Below are 17,564 nucleotides of genomic sequence, written 5' to 3'. Positions count from 1 at the left end.
TAATCCAGCCCTGCACCACTCCGGCACTGCAGTAATCCGGCGGCGTCTCTTGACGGGAGGTCTTCCGCAGTTACAGGCAAAATTCTGATTATCTCCTGCGGCCATGTGGAAATCATCATTCCCTCCCGCGGTCATGAAAACGTCATCGTCGTCTTGCACGATCGCAGCAAAATCATGAACATCTCCCGCGGACGTATAGACGTTATCATCGCCTCCCGCGGTCACAAAACGTCATCGTCGTCTTGCGCGATCGCGGCAAAATCATCAACATCTTCCGCGGTCGCAGCAAAAATTTTATCATCTCCTGCGGCCGTGTCAACTTTATTGTCTACTCCCGCGGTCACGGAAACGTCATCGTCGTCATGCGCGATCGCGGAAAAATCACGGACGTGTAGACGTTATCATCGCCTCCCGCGATCACAGAAACGTCATCGTTGTCATGAACGATCATGGTAAAATCATGATTATCTCCCGCGGCTGTGTAGATGTTATCATCGTCTCCCACGATTACGGAAACGTCATCGTCGTCAAGCTCGATCGTGCAATAGCGGTTTCCGATAGCAGAAATGTTTTCTGAGACATGTTTTAATTGCATTTTAAGTGTTATTATTGATAACATTCCAGTAGTCCGCCATTTTCACTAATCCGGCAGTATCACGGTCCTATATCTGCCGGATTACTGAGAGTCTACTGTAAATGTATAATTGATTCTATATTTCAAAGTTAAGGGTTAAGGATGGAAATTCCCGTTTTGGTTCCATCCGAACCCAAAAAAGTGGTTTTTGAAGTGATGTCTGTGTGTGTGGCATGTGTTCAGAGCTTAAAGACTACACTGTGGTTTAATGGGTTGGGTACTAACATACTGATCTAAGTACCTCCAAACGTTTTTTTATTCTCTTTAAATTTGAAACTTTAATAGAGATTTTCCCATAAAAACTCATGAAATTAAAGAAAAACTAATTTTTACAAAAACCGCTCGAAGGATTTTAAATATGTAATTAATTATATGATTAATATTGTTTTAAACTAAATAATAAAAACTTTCATTTTCAATAAAAACAAATTTATACATTAAGAACTAGTAAACATACACAAAATTCAAATATGAAAATCTATATAATTAATACGCTACATGAAACTTTGTCGGTTGAACTCCTCCGCCATTTCTTAACCGATTTTATCCATTGACGTCTCATTGGAAAGAGCGCGTCACGTAGATTTGCAAACTGGCCTTACATTTTTTTTAAGTCCCTTGGGCTCTGCCCCAGTGGCTTTGAAAGTTCCCATGTTATCCTTATGAAGAACATAATTGTTTACATTTTGATCAGCTGTATAATTTAATTGCTGTTATTTATTTTTCAATTCAATGAATTGCATTTAGTACATTTATTTACCTAACCCGCCATGTTAAACTTCCCGGAATGGGCACATGGGAGGGACTAAGGCTTAGGTGTAGTGACCTCATATCTCTAGTGGCTAATGTCTTCTCTTGAGGCGACACGATTACCGTAACGAAACAATGTGATTTCAGCGGCGTTCGTGGCATAGTTGGTAGCGTTTCGCATTGGTGGTCAGGAGGTCCCGGGTTCAAATCCCGCTGGCAGCACTAACTTTTTGTCAACAAATTTTTCATATCAGCAAGTTTGGTTGGTTAGGTTAGGTTATGACAGTTTAATTTTATAAAACTAAATTTTAAAATTAATTTTATAATAATTAAAAATTATAAGTAATCATTAATTAGATTGTTATCTTAACTTATATAGTTTTTATATTATCAGCAAGTCTGGTTGGTTAGGTTATGTTATGACAGTTTAATTATAAGATAAAAATTAATTTTATAATTTTTAAAACAAAATTTTATAATTAAAAAGTTAATTTTATAACTAAAAATAATAAAAAAATAATTTAAATTTTTTCAACTTAGCAGTTCTAGCGGCGAACGCTGACACTACAAGATATGTTAGCCTTAGTCCCTCCCGTGTGCCCCACCGAAACTTCTCTATCCCAAGCGTGATGTATACAACTTCCTTACTTCTCGAGTGATGTAAAGTATCAAAAACTCACTCGGAGATGTAATGAAACCCATTTAAATAACATTGAGTGATTAACTTAAAAAATATACCTCTATGGAGCCAACGACGTTCAACGCTAGAAATCAGCTGTGCTCTTGAATTTTATTGTTGTTTTGAAGAATTTTCCTAACCTAGCTTTTGTTTGTAAATGAACGTTACTGTTAGAAGATGAGTGAAATGGATAATGATTAATATTGTTCGTAACCTCCTGTATATTGTCGGGTCAGGTAAAATCTTGTACGTTACACGTTACGCAAGAGCTTGTTTACATCACTTAGGTAAATTATGCAACTCGCTTTCGCTCGTTGCACAACCTTCACCTGCGTGATGTAAAAACGCTCTTACTACACTTGTAAGGTAAATAGCTATTACTCTATTTATTTACATTCATTTACATTATTTACATTTATTTATTATGGTTGTATCTTAAATTTGTGTATTTATCGCTGTTTTGTGTCGCTATGACAGATCGTGTTAGTATGATTGTAACTTAAATTTGTGAATTTATCGTTGTTTTGTGTAGCTATAATTTGTTTATTTGTTGTTTTTTCTTTTAAATGCCTCCGTTGCTACGACAACAAAAAATAGACAGGAGGCGTAATCGTGGTAACGACTGACACGTAATAGGCTAAACTATTAGGTTAAAAATGCGCCCTAACACTACCCCAAAACAACTTTTCGTTCTCAATTGGCCCTCTATCAATGACCTGTGTTGCCTGTACAGCGAGGCATTTTGAGAGGGAGAAAACCGGCCGGAATGCTTCATGTTTATCAATAACGAAGGTAAACATGGTCTGAGTTACGCAACGGTAATCTTGAGTTGACTCTTTTATTTGAAATAACTCCTGTAATACTTTGCAATTGCTCAAATTCGAGCAACATGTACACTAGTAGATATTAGAGGGGATCTTGAATTTAATTTTGGTTTAAAATGGGCTTTTATTAGTTAAGTTACACTTCAGTTAGTTACCACAGTGAAGGTCTAGGAGTCTTGGATTTAAGAATCTAAGATCTGGTAGAATTTTGTATGGTCATGCGTTTCACTGGTTTCAAGTAGCCCCGCCTAGTAGATATTTTCAATGTCGAGATGTCCGTATAATTTAAGTACACACAATTTGCAATCAAATCAAAAGGGTTAAGGACGTGCATAAAAGAAAGAGTAGATAAAACAAAGACAAAATAAGAGAGAGAAATGAACGAGAACGATGCTACACAAATAATGATATATATGTGAGGAGGCAATGAACTGAATGAACTTGAAAAAGAATGTTTACATTTTTAATTTGTATTGTTGGCCATATGGATTGTGACTCTCTCCATTGAGTATGGACCTCATACTCTCTCTCACACACACACACACATCAGCTGGCCTATCTTTTAACGAATACTGATCAAAACTTACAACTATGGAAAAATGGCATAACTCATAATGCTATCAAAATTACGGTTTAAAAGTTGTCGCAATATTAGTTATTTTCCCCAGAAACTCCCATATTAAACCCCCTCTGTCTACCCAGTATTAATAGTTTTAATATTTTATTTTTCTTATAAAAGTAGTAGGATGCTCAATCATAATGCAAAGGTAAAGGAAGAAGGTTTGTGTCAGTTTGCTGATACTGATTATTATATACATATTTATTTATTAACACAGCCCAGCTTAGCATCAGTAGATAGGGAAGTTGGGGTCGACATCGGTAGACCAGGCATGCAGTCCACCCTTCAGATCCTTCAGTATTATTGACGAGGTATCCAAAACTGCCTTCAAATCTCTCACAGCCAGCTGGGAATCGTTGCCTCTTCTACAAACCATGCACACTGCAAACACATTGAACTAATGTAAAACAAGGCAATATTGTAGAAGATGAAAATTTTATAAGATAAATTTTGTGCTTTTTGCACTATTTCAAACTAATAATATCCTGTGGTAAACACCAGTTTTGCTCAAGCTTCTTGCTCCTTGATAGGACTAGAATATTGATACAGCTACGCTAATCTGTCATCCGATAATCTGACACATTAAAGAAACCGATAGATGCGTCCAATAATCTAGCATCTGTCTATAGGGTTGTTGTGTGCTATGTTGACACAAGATATGCTGAACATACACTAACTAATGCAGCCAGTTCTATATTAATACTGTGTACAAGAACAAAACAATGATGGGGGGCAATTATAAAGATCATGTAGTTAGTTAGTCTGGAGAGATCACAGTACTATAGGTCGGCCGCTTAGAAAACGACCTCCTCCAGCATTGGTTTAGCATTAGCGCGCAGGTCGTTTTCTAAGCGGCCGAACTATAGTACGCTGCAGCTATAGCTTTGCTCTTCAGAGTCAAAACGTTAAAAATTCATAACATTTATGTATAAATTATATAACTTTGAATAATTTTAATACCATGTATACATTAAACCACAGGAATAATGTTGATACCTTGTACACTAACATAGGCTTAATACAACAAAAGTAGCTGTCCTGGATGAAATAACTCTTGTCCTTTGCTGATTGAATCGCTGCTTACCTTTCTCTCAGGCCCAAGACTTATACAAGATCACGCATCTATAGTACAGTAGATCTCCTCATATCCGACCTCGGCTTAACCAACTCCACAAGATATCTGACCTAGTGATCAAACGTCTAGGCCTACTTGATTCCTGTCTGAGGCTAAAACGCCGGGAGCGTTTTGTTCACCGAAAGGCTAATCACGCAAGTGTGTGTCCGTAATTGTGGCAGACACCGCTGTCATCAAGACAGCAATATGTGCTCACTAGGGTTGTCAGGGAAGGCCCATGTCGCCAAAACTGCAAAATATGCTCACAAGTGTCGCCGTGGTTGCAGGCCCGTTTTTGACCCTGTTAGCGCCCTAGGCACAACTAATAGTAGCGCCCCTTTGCAAAGGGTGTCCACCGACCGGGAAATCCGGGAATCATGCGGGAATTTTATGAACCGGGAATTATGTGTGAATTTTGTATTTCTACCTGGAGTTTTCAAATAACCGTGATCGCGCATGACAACAGTTTCCGTGACCGCGGGAGACGATAATATGTCTACACTCGCGAGATATTCAGAATATTGCCACGATCACAGAAGACGATAATAATGTCCACACGACCGCGCGAAACAGCAAGAATTTTACCGCGATCGCGGAAGACGATGATGATCTCCACACAACTGCGGAACATGATTAACATTTTGCTGCAATCGCGGGAGACGATTACCATGTATACACGACCGCGGGAGACGGTTACGATGTCTACAGGACCGCGGGAGATACAATAATGATTTACACGGCCGCGAGGGACGATCGGAATTATGCCACGATCGCGCAAGACAATGATAATGTCCACATGACCGCGGGAAAAAATCAGAATTTTGCCTCATTCACGGAAGACGATGATCTCCATATGTCCACAGGGGATGATTAAAATTTTTCCACAATCGCAGGAGACGATTACGATTTCTACACGGCCGCGAGGGATGATCAGAATATTGCCGCGATCACGGAAAACGATAATAATGGCCACACGATCGCGGGAAAAGTTCAGTAATTTGCCTAATTTGCGGAAGAGGATGATGATCTCCACAAGACCGAGGGAGATGATTACCATTTTGGGTCGCCGGAAGACTGCCCCCCCCCAAACAGGTTCCTACGTCATATTGACGTCAGAGACCGGGGGGGCAGTTTTCCAGTCACGGACACTCAAATTTAGTTGTCAAACAGTTCTAATCTAACCTAACCTAACCAACCAAACTTGCTGTAACATTTCGAAATTCTGTTTTATATTCAACACATGACTTTTCTATTATCCAATGGAATTACTCGAATTAAAATTAGAATTAAATAGCATGATTTGTCTGGGGGGGGGTAGTATTCCAGTCGCGGACACGGCTTCCATATTGGTTAGTTAGCAGATTTTGTGACGTCACGTTTCACCTGGGGGGGTAGTTTTCTGGGGGATAGTATTCCGCATCCTCACCATTTTGTCACAATCGTGGGAGGCGATTAATATGTTCACACGACCGCGGGGAACGATATAATGATGTCTTCACGTCCGCGAGGGGTGGTCGCGCAAGACGAAGATAATGTCCCGGGACATTACGACCGCGGGAAAAGATCATAATTTTGCCTCATTCGCGGTAGACGATGATAATCTCCTCACGACCGCGGGACATGCTCATATATTGCTTCGATCATGGAAGACGATAAATATGTCTAAACGACCTGACTGCTGAAAATAGTAAGAATCTCGCCACAAACGCGGGAGACTATTACGATGTCTACACGGCCGCGAGGGATTATCAGAAGTTTACCGCAATCGCATGCAAACAACCACCAATTTTTTTATTTTCCAAATTTTTGGCGCCCCCCAAAAAAGACAATTGCCTCGCGCCCTAGGCACGTGCCTACCGTGCCTATTCGGTAAATCGGCCCTGCGTGGTTGAGTGAGAAAATTATCAGTGCCGCCGAGACCACATGATATGCTCACGGATATTGTTACAATCGTGGTAGGCGATTACTAGTGTAGCCGAGACCGCAAGATATGCTTCTCCCGATATTTGACATATAAGTCCCATCATTTTCAGATGTGAGGGGTTCCATCTATATAGCTAAAAATAAGTAATAATTAATCAAGTTTTCTACCTATTAATAGGAGAAAAGTAAAGGGGTCTTTCATCATTCTTCCGAAAGGTTAAAATTAGATGTTTGTCTGGCATAGAAACATACAGAAATCCTCACCTAAGACGGAATCTCCTGCAGGTTCAGTAAGAGCCTTAATAAGGGTCACATTCCGAGTGATGGTGGGAAGTGGAATGTTGACGGAGTTTGGAATATGACACATCTCGTACTCAAGCGGCTGACGGACATCCACAACAATGTAAGGCTTGGACTGCATTACATTGTGTAACTCTTGTGGCAAGATTCTCTCCTCATCCGACAATATTGACAAACTCCACTCCTAGACATTATTTTTATGTTTACTTGAACTGTGAACACATATAAGGATGTTTTCTCATTGATTTGAAGTTTGAACAAAATGAATTTAAACACACACTCATCTAGCAATAACAGTTGGCTTAAATTATTGAGAGCAGTTTTTAAACTTTACAAACCATATATCTTGGATAAAAGGTCAATTGGAATGAATGCCAAATTGAAAATGGAATACCGATTAACTCGAGATCTTTGAGCGAAGGAACTTGTTATCTAGCCTCCTTCTTCTACCAGTCATTAATGAATTTGGACTGTCAAGAGTATAATCAACAACTGTTTTAAAAGACAGTTAAGGTCATGAAGATCATCGATTATTTAATGTGTTATTTGGCTGTGAATCACACGTTTTCTGATATGTTGCATTCAATGGGACCAAATGATTCAATGGGATTCAATGGGATGTTCCATTGAATGCAACATATCAGAAAACGTGTGATTCACAGCCAAATAACACATTAAATAATCAATGATCTTCATGACCTTAACTGTCTTTTAAAACAGTTGTTGATTATACTCTTGACAGTCCAAATTCATTAATGACTGGTAGAAGAAGGAGGCTAGATAACAAGTTCCTTCACTCAAAGATCTCGAGTTAGTCGGTTCCGAAATTATTCGAAGCCAATAATTCTGTGGTTAGTCTATTCCGTTTTCTGACATGAGCTTTTTACCTTATCGTTTGCCTTAGCTCCACAAAACTGCTCGTAGTCCACCAGCTGATGGATAGAAGGGTTTTTTCCACACACTGCACAATCCTCACGTTTCTGCCTCAACTTGATGTTGCGAAACACACAATCTTCCCCGTCAAATAACAACAGCCTTGAACTCAACACTCCGGGCATCTTCAGGGCAATCTTCACTACCTCCAGGGCCTGTAGAGTGCCGATTACACCTGGAACTGGATTACATGTTTTTATGGTTATAGTTATCTACTATTTTCATACTGACAATGCTACAAATTACTCTTATTTATTTATTTTTTAGTATTCACAATTACACAAGAAAAATACCTGATTAGTCTTATGGACATGATACTCTTATGGGGGTGGTGGGGTTGAGGGTGAGGGCTAAATAAATCATGAAAACAAAATTTTTCTGACACATAATTTGCTTACATTTACTAGGCAAAGTTTGGCATAAAAAAACCTCAAAACTTGGTTGTTATTTCAAGAGTCGGAAAAAACCAAAAGTTAAAAAGCTAATGAGGCAATTTCTCTTTTAGATTTATTTACACACCTGTCCTGACTCCATTCATTTTCAAACAAACAAGTCGCCCTCGATAACTATCAAGTATCACTATCAAATCCCCTAGAATTTTTATTTTACCCTTACTTAATTAAGTTAATCAAATGTTACTGCAAGCCTCGATAAGAAGTCAACCTTGATAACAAAACAAGTCTTATTTAAAAATCTAGATGATAGTCTTATTATCGAAGTTCTACTGTAAAGAAATTCCACAACACAAAACACACAAGCGCTATCATAGCAAAAGAGTACTAGCGGCAGCAGTAGACTCAGTGTCTAATTTCTAGTGATAAAATGTTTTGGTTTCATTGTTATCATTAAACTTGTAAAAAAGATCCACCATTTTAATCTTTGTACCATAGTTCTAATTTTAACATAAGATGGGTAGACGAGTGGTTATAGTGCTCGCCTGGTAATCAAAAGATCACTGGTTCGATCCTGAGTGAGTAGCTTTTAGATGGTTGGAACTTGGACCCAGTTGTCCTTGACCACTGGGATTTTAATAAATGGTCCTGACTAATGAAACAGGTGGTCTTAGTCAGTAACAAAGCTACACGGAGCATCTCACTCCATTCTACACTCACCTAGCATTCATATTGAGCTAAACATATGCACCCAAGTGTGCATCTCTGTCTCATGAGAATCTAGTTTAAGAAATTGCAACATAAACAAATAAGTTCTATGGCATTTCCCACAACACTGATTACAGAGATTGTTCTATTTCTGACTGTTCCTGAATAACCTACCTGCACCCAGGACTCCAGCATCGCTGCAGTTGGTGACAGTGTGTGGAGGGGGTGGCTGGGGGTAGAGACACCGGTAACACGGACCTCCTGCGTGATTGTAGACGGTCAGCTGTCCTTCCATCTGCAGCGCACTGCCTGACACCAGCGGACGATCTGCAAGGACACACGCGTCGCTCACCAGGTACCTGTGACAAACAAACGCCAAACTGCAAACGAAGGACTAACACCTTTGTTCTTCTCAAATATTCTTTTGGGCCCATTTGCAAACTTACTTTACCTGATTAAAAAATGTATAGACATATACTTAATTTCGTTGACAACTTTTTTCATCTTGAAATTTGCTGTCTACATGAGCATCTAGCTGTTCGTGGAAAATATAAAGCAAAGCTGGGGGTGAGCTAGTACAGTACATAAATGAACAGACTGATCAATATTAGTGGCGACAACAGGATGTGAGCCCACGGAATGGCTGCCTTGGATTCATAGTATGTCAGGCTACCCACTGAGCCTAGTAATTTACGCAACGATCTCGTAGTCTTCACTACACAAGTAAAATCTTCTACGAGTGTAGTTCATACTAGTTGCTTACAATGCTGCTTTACCTACAGCCGTTTTTTAATACGTTTTGTAAAACTTCAAAACCTATACCGGTACTCTTTTTTTTCTTTTACTTTTTCCTGGGACAAGTCAAATACTTTTTATTAACATTACTTATGTAGTGAACCACTTGATTTATAATACTTAAATTAAAATAAACAAAATTGAACTAGTAAATCTCTATCTCTTAATTTATTATTGATTAATAGGCCTACTTCAGTACTTTTTAATTGAAATGACGACCATTAAGATATAGGTATTTTAAGCCAAGTATGAATGGAAATGACTGGCGCAATCTTGTAGTCTTGTTGCTGACTAAGGCCGACATGATTTAATGAATTGCTGGTAGATTTTATTGTAAAGTTTCTTTGATGTAGGTGGTAAAAGATTATTCCCTTTGAGCATTTATTTCTACGCAGGTAGTCTATTTAATTAGAACTATCTGAGATTTTCAACATCTTTCAAAACCTTCCTGCAACTGATGCTTAGCAAATCGTTAGTTCACCCCAGGTTAAGGAAAGAATGTGTGACTTTCCGGCGACAGATCAGCATATGAATTAGATGTTTCCAGCTGATAAGTTACAATTATTAAGCATTACAATTTTACTTATTTTTTCTAAAGCCTTGAACCCCGTTGGTCCACAACTTTACCCCACTAGTGCTGGTAAAGTAAGTAAACATGGCGGTAAAAGGAATCTTTTCTATTCTAAAAATTGAATTGAAAAGGCTAGTTTAAAAAAGGGCCATGGATAAAATATTTTACACAACGTAACAGTACAAAATACCCCCGCCGCAGCAAACCTGCAGACTAAGCGAATTTCCATTTGACTGATTGGATGTACACTGAAATGTCTACTTAAAAATATAACATTTATTCCCGATTTAAATAGAATTAGTTTAACAAGTACTTAGGTTTGCTGCATCAGGGAGGGTAAAACTATTTTTTTTTTTTTTGTAAAATGTTAATAGTTAGTAAGAAATAAAAACATTTTCCAAATTTGATCAAAATATGTTCATAAACAAGCAGACTACAACAGTTTACTTATTCTCCATAAGAACAACATGGGAATTTTAAATTTACAATTTTTTGGAATTTTCTCCGTAACCATTAGGCGCATAATAACGCTTCAATATACTAAATTATTTGTTTTTTTAAGCTCTACAAAATGGTTTGGAAAGAAATTGCAAAATTTTATGTTTTTTGGGTCAAAAATGGGAAAAACCTATTTTTACCCCATAAAACCCCCCATAAACCCCCGTTCCCATGATCCGATCATGCTGGATCGCGAACTCGTTCGAATAAACGTAGGTTTACACGTTTGTACCAAATTTCATCAAAATCGGATCATTTTTGCTTGAGTTATCGTGCTAACGGACACATATATATATATATATATAAATATATAAATATATAAATATATATATATATATATGAATTTGAAGGAATGGTGTTTTTGGCCTCTAGGGACCTCAAAACGAAAAAAAAAATCGGTCCCGCGTACAGGTCTTACCATGAGTACTACGGTAATAGCTTATTCCCTATATGGGAAATTCGCTAAAAACATTTTCCAAATTTGATCAAAATATGTTCATAAACAAGCAGACTACAACAGTTTACTTATTCTCCATAAGAACAACATGGGAATTTTAAATTTACAATTTTTTGGAATTTTCTCCGTAACCATTAGGCGCATAATAACGCTTCAATATACTAAATTATTTGTTTTTTTAAGCTCTACAAAATGGTTTGGAAAGAAATTGCAAAATTTTATGTTTTTTGGGTCAAAAATGGGAAAAACCTATTTTTACCCCATAAAACCCCCCATAAACCCCCGTTCCCATGATCCGATCATGCTGGATCGCGAACTCGTTCGAATAAACGTAGGTTTACACGTTTGTACCAAATTTCATCAAAATCGGATCATTTTTGCTTGAGTTATCGTGCTAACGGACATATATATATATATATATATAAATATATAAATATATAAATATATAAATATATATATATATATGAATTTGAAGGAATGGTGTTTTTGGCCTCTAGGGACCTCAAAACGAAAAAAAAAATCGGTCCCGCGTACAGGTCTTACCATGAGTACTACGGTAATAGCTTATTCCCTATATGGGAAATTCGCTAAAAGTGAGAATCGTGAAGTAATTATCTCAGAATTAGCTAAAAATGTATGATGCTATAAATAAAGATTGGGGCAAGTTGCTAGCCTAGTGGTTAGCGTTTTGGACTTAACTGAGGGAGCGACGGGTTCGATTCCCGGCACAAGCGTTATTTCAGTATACACTGTACATTTCTTTTGTCTAAAAATGCCACTGGCACCAAAACTAAGGAAAAAACTCACCTGGTCGCCACATTATCACTAGCGTCAACCACCACATCATATTCTTTAATCATGTCAAGGGCGTTGCTGCTGCTTAACTGTGCTTGATGTTGATCCACTTGTATTTCACTGTTTAACCTAAACAAATAGGTATTGAAGATAAATTTTTTTGTCCACTCATATTTTTAAACCAATGTGTTATTCATATTCTTATTGAATCTTATTATTGAATCTTAAATTCACTTAAAATAAACAAAACTATTATGAATAAGGACCGTAAATATGATTTAAATGTAGGCCCACTTAAGCTTTATGAAAGCTGTAAATAAACAAAGTACTCTAAGACTGCGTACTTTTTCAAAGCAATTGCAGCTGATTCTACTTTTGGCTTTCCTACCAAGTGTTCATTATGCAGAAGTTGGCGATGAAGGTTGTTTTCCTCGACCACGTCATAATCAACTAGTCCGATGCGGCCTAAAACATGAAATTCAATTAAGTTGGTAATCATAAAAAATGTCCAATCCACATGATCTGTTAATTACAGCATGCAAAGCTAACATAGACACAATTATAGACACAATCAGTCATAATTATAAAATAATATAATAAAGATTAATTATTTACGGAACCGGTGCTTTTAACGATTTTTAGAATTTCCAAATTGAACATGTACAACAACAGTTCTCCATTCTTTATTCATTTCTTATGGTTGAAACTAATAATTAAAAATTACAAATACAATTTAAATAGATTAACAGAACTTACTAAACATGAAATATACAAATGGTTAGGACTGTTATCCTCAAAGAAAAAATGTCAGTAGCAATAACAAAAGGTGCATTACAGGTTTTTTTTGTATGTTTTTGATTTTTTGTTGGCTTATTTAAAAAAGGAGGTACAGTAGCTTGGCTACAGTTATTCTCTAGATGGTATCATTATCAATTAATTGAGATGGGGACTCAAATGATTCAAATGATTTATTTGGCCATTCAGTACAAACAGACAATAGGCTACGTCAAAACAATACAATAGAGCTGAAATAAACACATGCAGGATCTCATTTACACATGCAGGACGCCACCTAGATGCGTATTTTAACCCAAATATGAATGAAGGATGAGTGTAGAATGCTGTGTAGCTTTGTTACTGACTAATATCAACTAGGATAATTGATTTAAAGCCCAATGATCAGAGAGAGCCAGTTTCGAACCATCAGGAAGATAGTGACTTTTCTCAGGATCAAACTGGCGACCTTTTGATTGTTAGGCGATCACTACTACCAATCAGCTACCTAGCCAGTGTTACTGTTGTTTTATTCATGTGGTTTCCGATCCACTAACTTACAGTGAAACTATATGTACACCTATCTTCCAACAAAAATAAATTTTTGGATATAAAAATGTTGAAAGGCTTTGTTGTTCAAACAATCTACTTGTAGCTATTGTGTATTCCACATTTAGTTAAGCACAGTCAAAATAACTAGTTTACGAGAATGACTCACCAACCCCCGCTCCAGCCAGGTAGGTAGCAGCTGGACATCCTAGGCCCCCCACCCCCACTACCAGCACTGACAGGTCCTTCAGCCTTTTCTGACCTGGCAAAAATTGGGAAGTTATAAAACGTAATCTTCAGTAGTCACTTAAGAGTAAGTTAAAACTAGGCCTACTAAACGATTAAGAATTTGTTACTGAAAGAATTTTCAAATAAAGTAGGCAAAGCCTATTTTGTATCACTTTTTAAAGGATGATGAGATATTGAAGTGAGCTAGCTCCATGGTAGAAAGTAGCTAATAAGTTTAATGAGAAATAACTAAGCTTAACAAATGAAAATTAAATAACATGAAAAATAATCCAGATTGTAACTAAACAGTAGTCAAACTTGCTTAACGGTCAGAAAATAAAGTTGACTAGCTTGCCTTGAACTCCAATTTGAGGAATGATCATCTGTCTTGAGTACCGAACTATATCTTTGTTTGAAAGTATGTGATCTGAGGGCTTCATCTTCTCTGCTTTCTAAAACAAACAAAAAATCTCGTAAACTTGATTGCCAATGCCAATATACTGTCTCATATTGAAAGTTAATTTTAAATATACAATGTTTCAGTTTATACGTTTTTCGTGGAATCTCAGTCTTTCCAAAAGTTTACTATTGAAACAAACCAATAACAACCTGACGATGAAATACATTACCTAAGGCCTACATCATAGCTTAATAAATATTCAAATCCAAAAATATATCTTATAATGCATTACATGGAACATTCCATAACTTCCACTAATACAAGGTCGTGCCAAACAATGAGGCAACACCGCACTTGCCAGCCTATTGCATGGTAACAACAGTAACAATGAACGTGAATACATAGACTCAAAAGCTAACAGGAAGATCTATTGTCAAGTTTGGCGAAGGTTGCTCTGACCCTTCCCTGTACATCAGTAGTCCCTCAAGGCTCCCTTTTAGGATCCTACCTTTTCAATCTATTTATTAGTGACATTGGCGAGGCTATTGAGAGTAATTTCCTGCTGTTTGCAGACGACGTAATGTTGTTTAGAGAAATCAGTAACAATGATGATGGCACAATTTTACAACGTTCCCTGCATGGCCTCTCTAAATGGTATGAAGACAACATGATGCAGCTAAATAGCAGTCTTTCTATCGGACTTAAACTGTTTTTCATGCTGATTATAAAATCCCAAGTGTGCTTACAAGGTTGCTTACAATGTGTGCAGGTTGTCAAGGATCTAGGCGTGCACCTCAGTCTATCTCTGTCTCCTGAGCTGCATATTGATGTCATTTCTAGGAGAGCTAGGAGGCTGCTTGGACTGTTATCACGTGCAGCAAGAAGTGGATTATCCACTCAATGATAACTCTCTACAAAACACTTCTACACCCTATTCTTGAATATGCCTCAGTTGTATGGAATCCTTAAGTACTACCTTCATCACATTGTCAGACTGTAGAGGATCCAGAGAAGATTTTGTAAGACTTGAGGGATCGACGATGGGCATGACCTTTGCTGAAGTTCCAGAAGAAGACCTGATGAAAAATCTCTAACTCTGTTCCCTTGAGGTTTGTCGTGAGCTCTCTGATCTGACTTTCCTATGCAAACTAATAAATGGAGCTCTTGACTGTTTGGACTTACTTGCCTCCATTAATCTCAGAATTCCTAGGACTACCAGGAAATAGTGCTGTTGGCCGGGTTATATGTTGTAGGCCTACATGTTTAAATGTTTTTCATTCGTTAATTTATTTTACGTGTCATTATGTAAATATTTTTGTATTTGAAGTAGGCTAACATGTTGACGATTCCAATTTGGATAAAATGTTTCTGTTAACCACTTGAGGATGCCATATGTGGCGAAACATATGTATTTAGTGGACTTCAATCACTATATTTGAACTGCAAGACGAGGTACGTAATAGTTTAGTCTATACTACGCAGTTCAGGGGCTACAAAATGGAATGTAAAATTGCATGTTATTTTGTGTAATCTCATGTAATGTATTGGCTAAGTTATTGGCTGCACTTTACTTGACGTCCTACACTCATTCGATTGTTTTTTTCGATTCGATATTTTCATTCGATTGTTTCATTCGATATATCGTTTGGTTAGTTAGGTTAGGTTAACCTTACCTAACTAATCAAACGATAGCCTATATCGAATGAAGCAATCGATGTATCGATCGATATTTTCATTCGAATGAGTGTAGGACTTCAAGTAAAGTGCAGCCAAGTTATTTGCTGTTGGGAATAAATAAATAAAGAAATAGAACTGCGCGACACTCCATATGATTAAGTGCTAAAGTATCTCAGGAACTTAAGACAGGACTGCAGCATTGCGTTTTTGTCTAGCCATAGCCTTGTTTTAGAGGAGGCGATTACCATTCTAATTACCACTGAGACTGTAAAAATTATTTTTTTCTTCCAAGAATCTATTCTGTTGCAAGTTAATCTAGGCTATTCTGTCTTTATCAACCATGAAAATTAACAGACAAGTAAGAACTTGAGTTAATTAAAATAAATTGTCATCATAGCCAACTAATAATTTAACCTGGGCCTACTTCAGGGTTATGAAATTATGGTTGACAACAATAATTATTATTGACTTACCACTTCATTTTGTAACCTAAATATTTCTTCTTCCTTTTCTATTAGTGTTTGTTTCAACTCTTTTACCTCATTTATTAGTTTATCAATTTTTTCTCTAATTAATGTCATTATAATAAATAAATCTATCTAACTTGTAATATAATATTGTGTATTTTGTAGACGGCAGACGGTTTCGGTTAAGAAAGGGAAGGTTAAGTTTACATAAAACAACAACAATAACAATATTTTTCTTTCAATAGGAGATGGTGGAAATGACAGAGTGTAACATCGGGGAGTTAAAGGCGGCCTTGGTTCTGCCATAGATTAAACATACTCCTCTGCGCATCGCGACGTGACGTCACCTTGGGGGCAAACCGCCTCGCGAGCATATATAGCATAGCAAGGCCACAGCATAGCTCAGTGTAACGCTGCTCGGCTGTTCAAAAATTTCAAAAGAATCAAATTCAACATTTTGAACTGTTTGATTTGGGAAAAAATTATTAGATTTGATCTCCATTCATACTTGGCTCAAAATACCTACTTTGTATGGTCAAACCTACAAGTAATTGTACAAACTTAACCATGAAAGCACTCTTTATACTTGGCCTTTCTTTTAAATTAAACATGAAAAAATTGAGTCGAGTAAGTTGTGATTTTTGTATTAATCACGCATTGCCATCCAACAATAAAGTAGTTTTATGAATATAGTAGTGGTGATATTTTTATTCCTGTATTTATATTTGTATGTGTGAAAATTGTTGTTTTGTTGACTTCAGCATGTTTTTCCTGTGTTTGAATACGGATTATTTCGTAATAGTTCACAGAGATGATATAATTTTGTCTTCTCTGTGAATAGGGTTAACGTTGCCAAATATCATGAAAGTGTTGAAAATCGTTATTGATTAGCTAAAATCAAAGTTTGCATATAATGGTTTAAATAATGCAGTAAATTATCTTTAACGCAAAGAAATGTATAACATAGTATATAAAATATGTACTCTGTTTAAAATAAGTTGATGATTAAACAAAGTATTTATAATCAGCAAGCATTCAGTTATTAAAATATAAAATAGTTTCACTCTTGTAACCTATCATATTAAAAAAAAAAAAAACTGTGATATTTCAGTTTAACTCGACTGCTAGGATCCTATTACACCGCAGTTGTTCTATGTCGCAACTTTGGCTTGGATCAAGGCCCCACTAGAAAAAACAGGCCATCCGTTAAATAATTAGAATCCCGACCCGAACCCCACTTCAACTAAAAGAAAAATACATGCAAACCTACGTTATGTCATTGACTATGGAAATATAAGTAATACTCCTTGGTTTATCGGCTATGTATTCAGCAAATGAATCCAATCAAACAGAAAAGAAATGGCAATGTTATAGTTTCTTTCTTCTGAAAAGGAACTTGATTATAATAATATTAAAAGATAATTGAGGACATAGTAGTCTCATGAGTAAAAAATATCAAGGACATAGTTTAAGGCTA

At 36.9% G+C, this 17,564-nt stretch overlaps 1 protein-coding gene across 1 annotated transcript; it reads right to left on the bottom strand.

Annotated features, from left to right (window-relative positions):
• Positions 1–3,688: 3,688 nt before the first annotated feature.
• On the bottom strand, positions 3,689–16,287 carry LOC128990068 (adenylyltransferase and sulfurtransferase MOCS3). Its single transcript, XM_054412298.1, has 9 exons — positions 16,094–16,287; positions 13,899–13,995; positions 13,485–13,577; positions 12,337–12,457; positions 12,005–12,121; positions 9,051–9,235; positions 7,731–7,957; positions 6,808–7,027; positions 3,689–3,887 (listed from the first exon to the last, which is right to left on the bottom strand). The coding sequence occupies exons 1-9, from the start codon at positions 16,199–16,201 to the stop codon at positions 3,736–3,738; spliced, it is 1,320 nt and encodes a 439-aa protein (XP_054268273.1). The 5' UTR covers positions 16,202–16,287; the 3' UTR covers positions 3,689–3,735.
• Positions 16,288–17,564: the final 1,277 nt, after the last annotated feature.

Source organism: Macrosteles quadrilineatus, unplaced genomic scaffold (genome assembly GCF_028750875.1).
Source record: "Macrosteles quadrilineatus isolate MER2022 unplaced genomic scaffold, UCM_ALF_1.0 Scaffold_3__2_contigs__length_128488019, whole genome shotgun sequence".
In the NCBI taxonomy this organism is placed as follows: domain Eukaryota; kingdom Metazoa; phylum Arthropoda; class Insecta; order Hemiptera; family Cicadellidae; genus Macrosteles; species Macrosteles quadrilineatus.
The sequence above is the reverse complement of the archived record's forward strand: the minus strand, read 5'-3'. Positions and strand labels throughout refer to the sequence as shown.

Excerpts from the sequence above, each read along its gene's own strand:
- LOC128990068 (XM_054412298.1), bottom strand. The coding sequence starts at position 16,201 with ATGACATTAATTAGAGAAAAAATTGATAAACTAATAAATGAGGTAAAA. Across the intron at positions 12,458-13,484 it reads CCTGGCTGGAGCGGGGGTTG|GCCGCATCGGACTAGTTGAT; the intron begins GTGAGTCATTCT and ends TTCATGTTTTAG. Across the intron at positions 3,888-6,807 it reads TGCAGGAGATTCCGTCTTAG|TGTGCATGGTTTGTAGAAGA; the intron begins GTGAGGATTTCT and ends ATGTGTTTGCAG.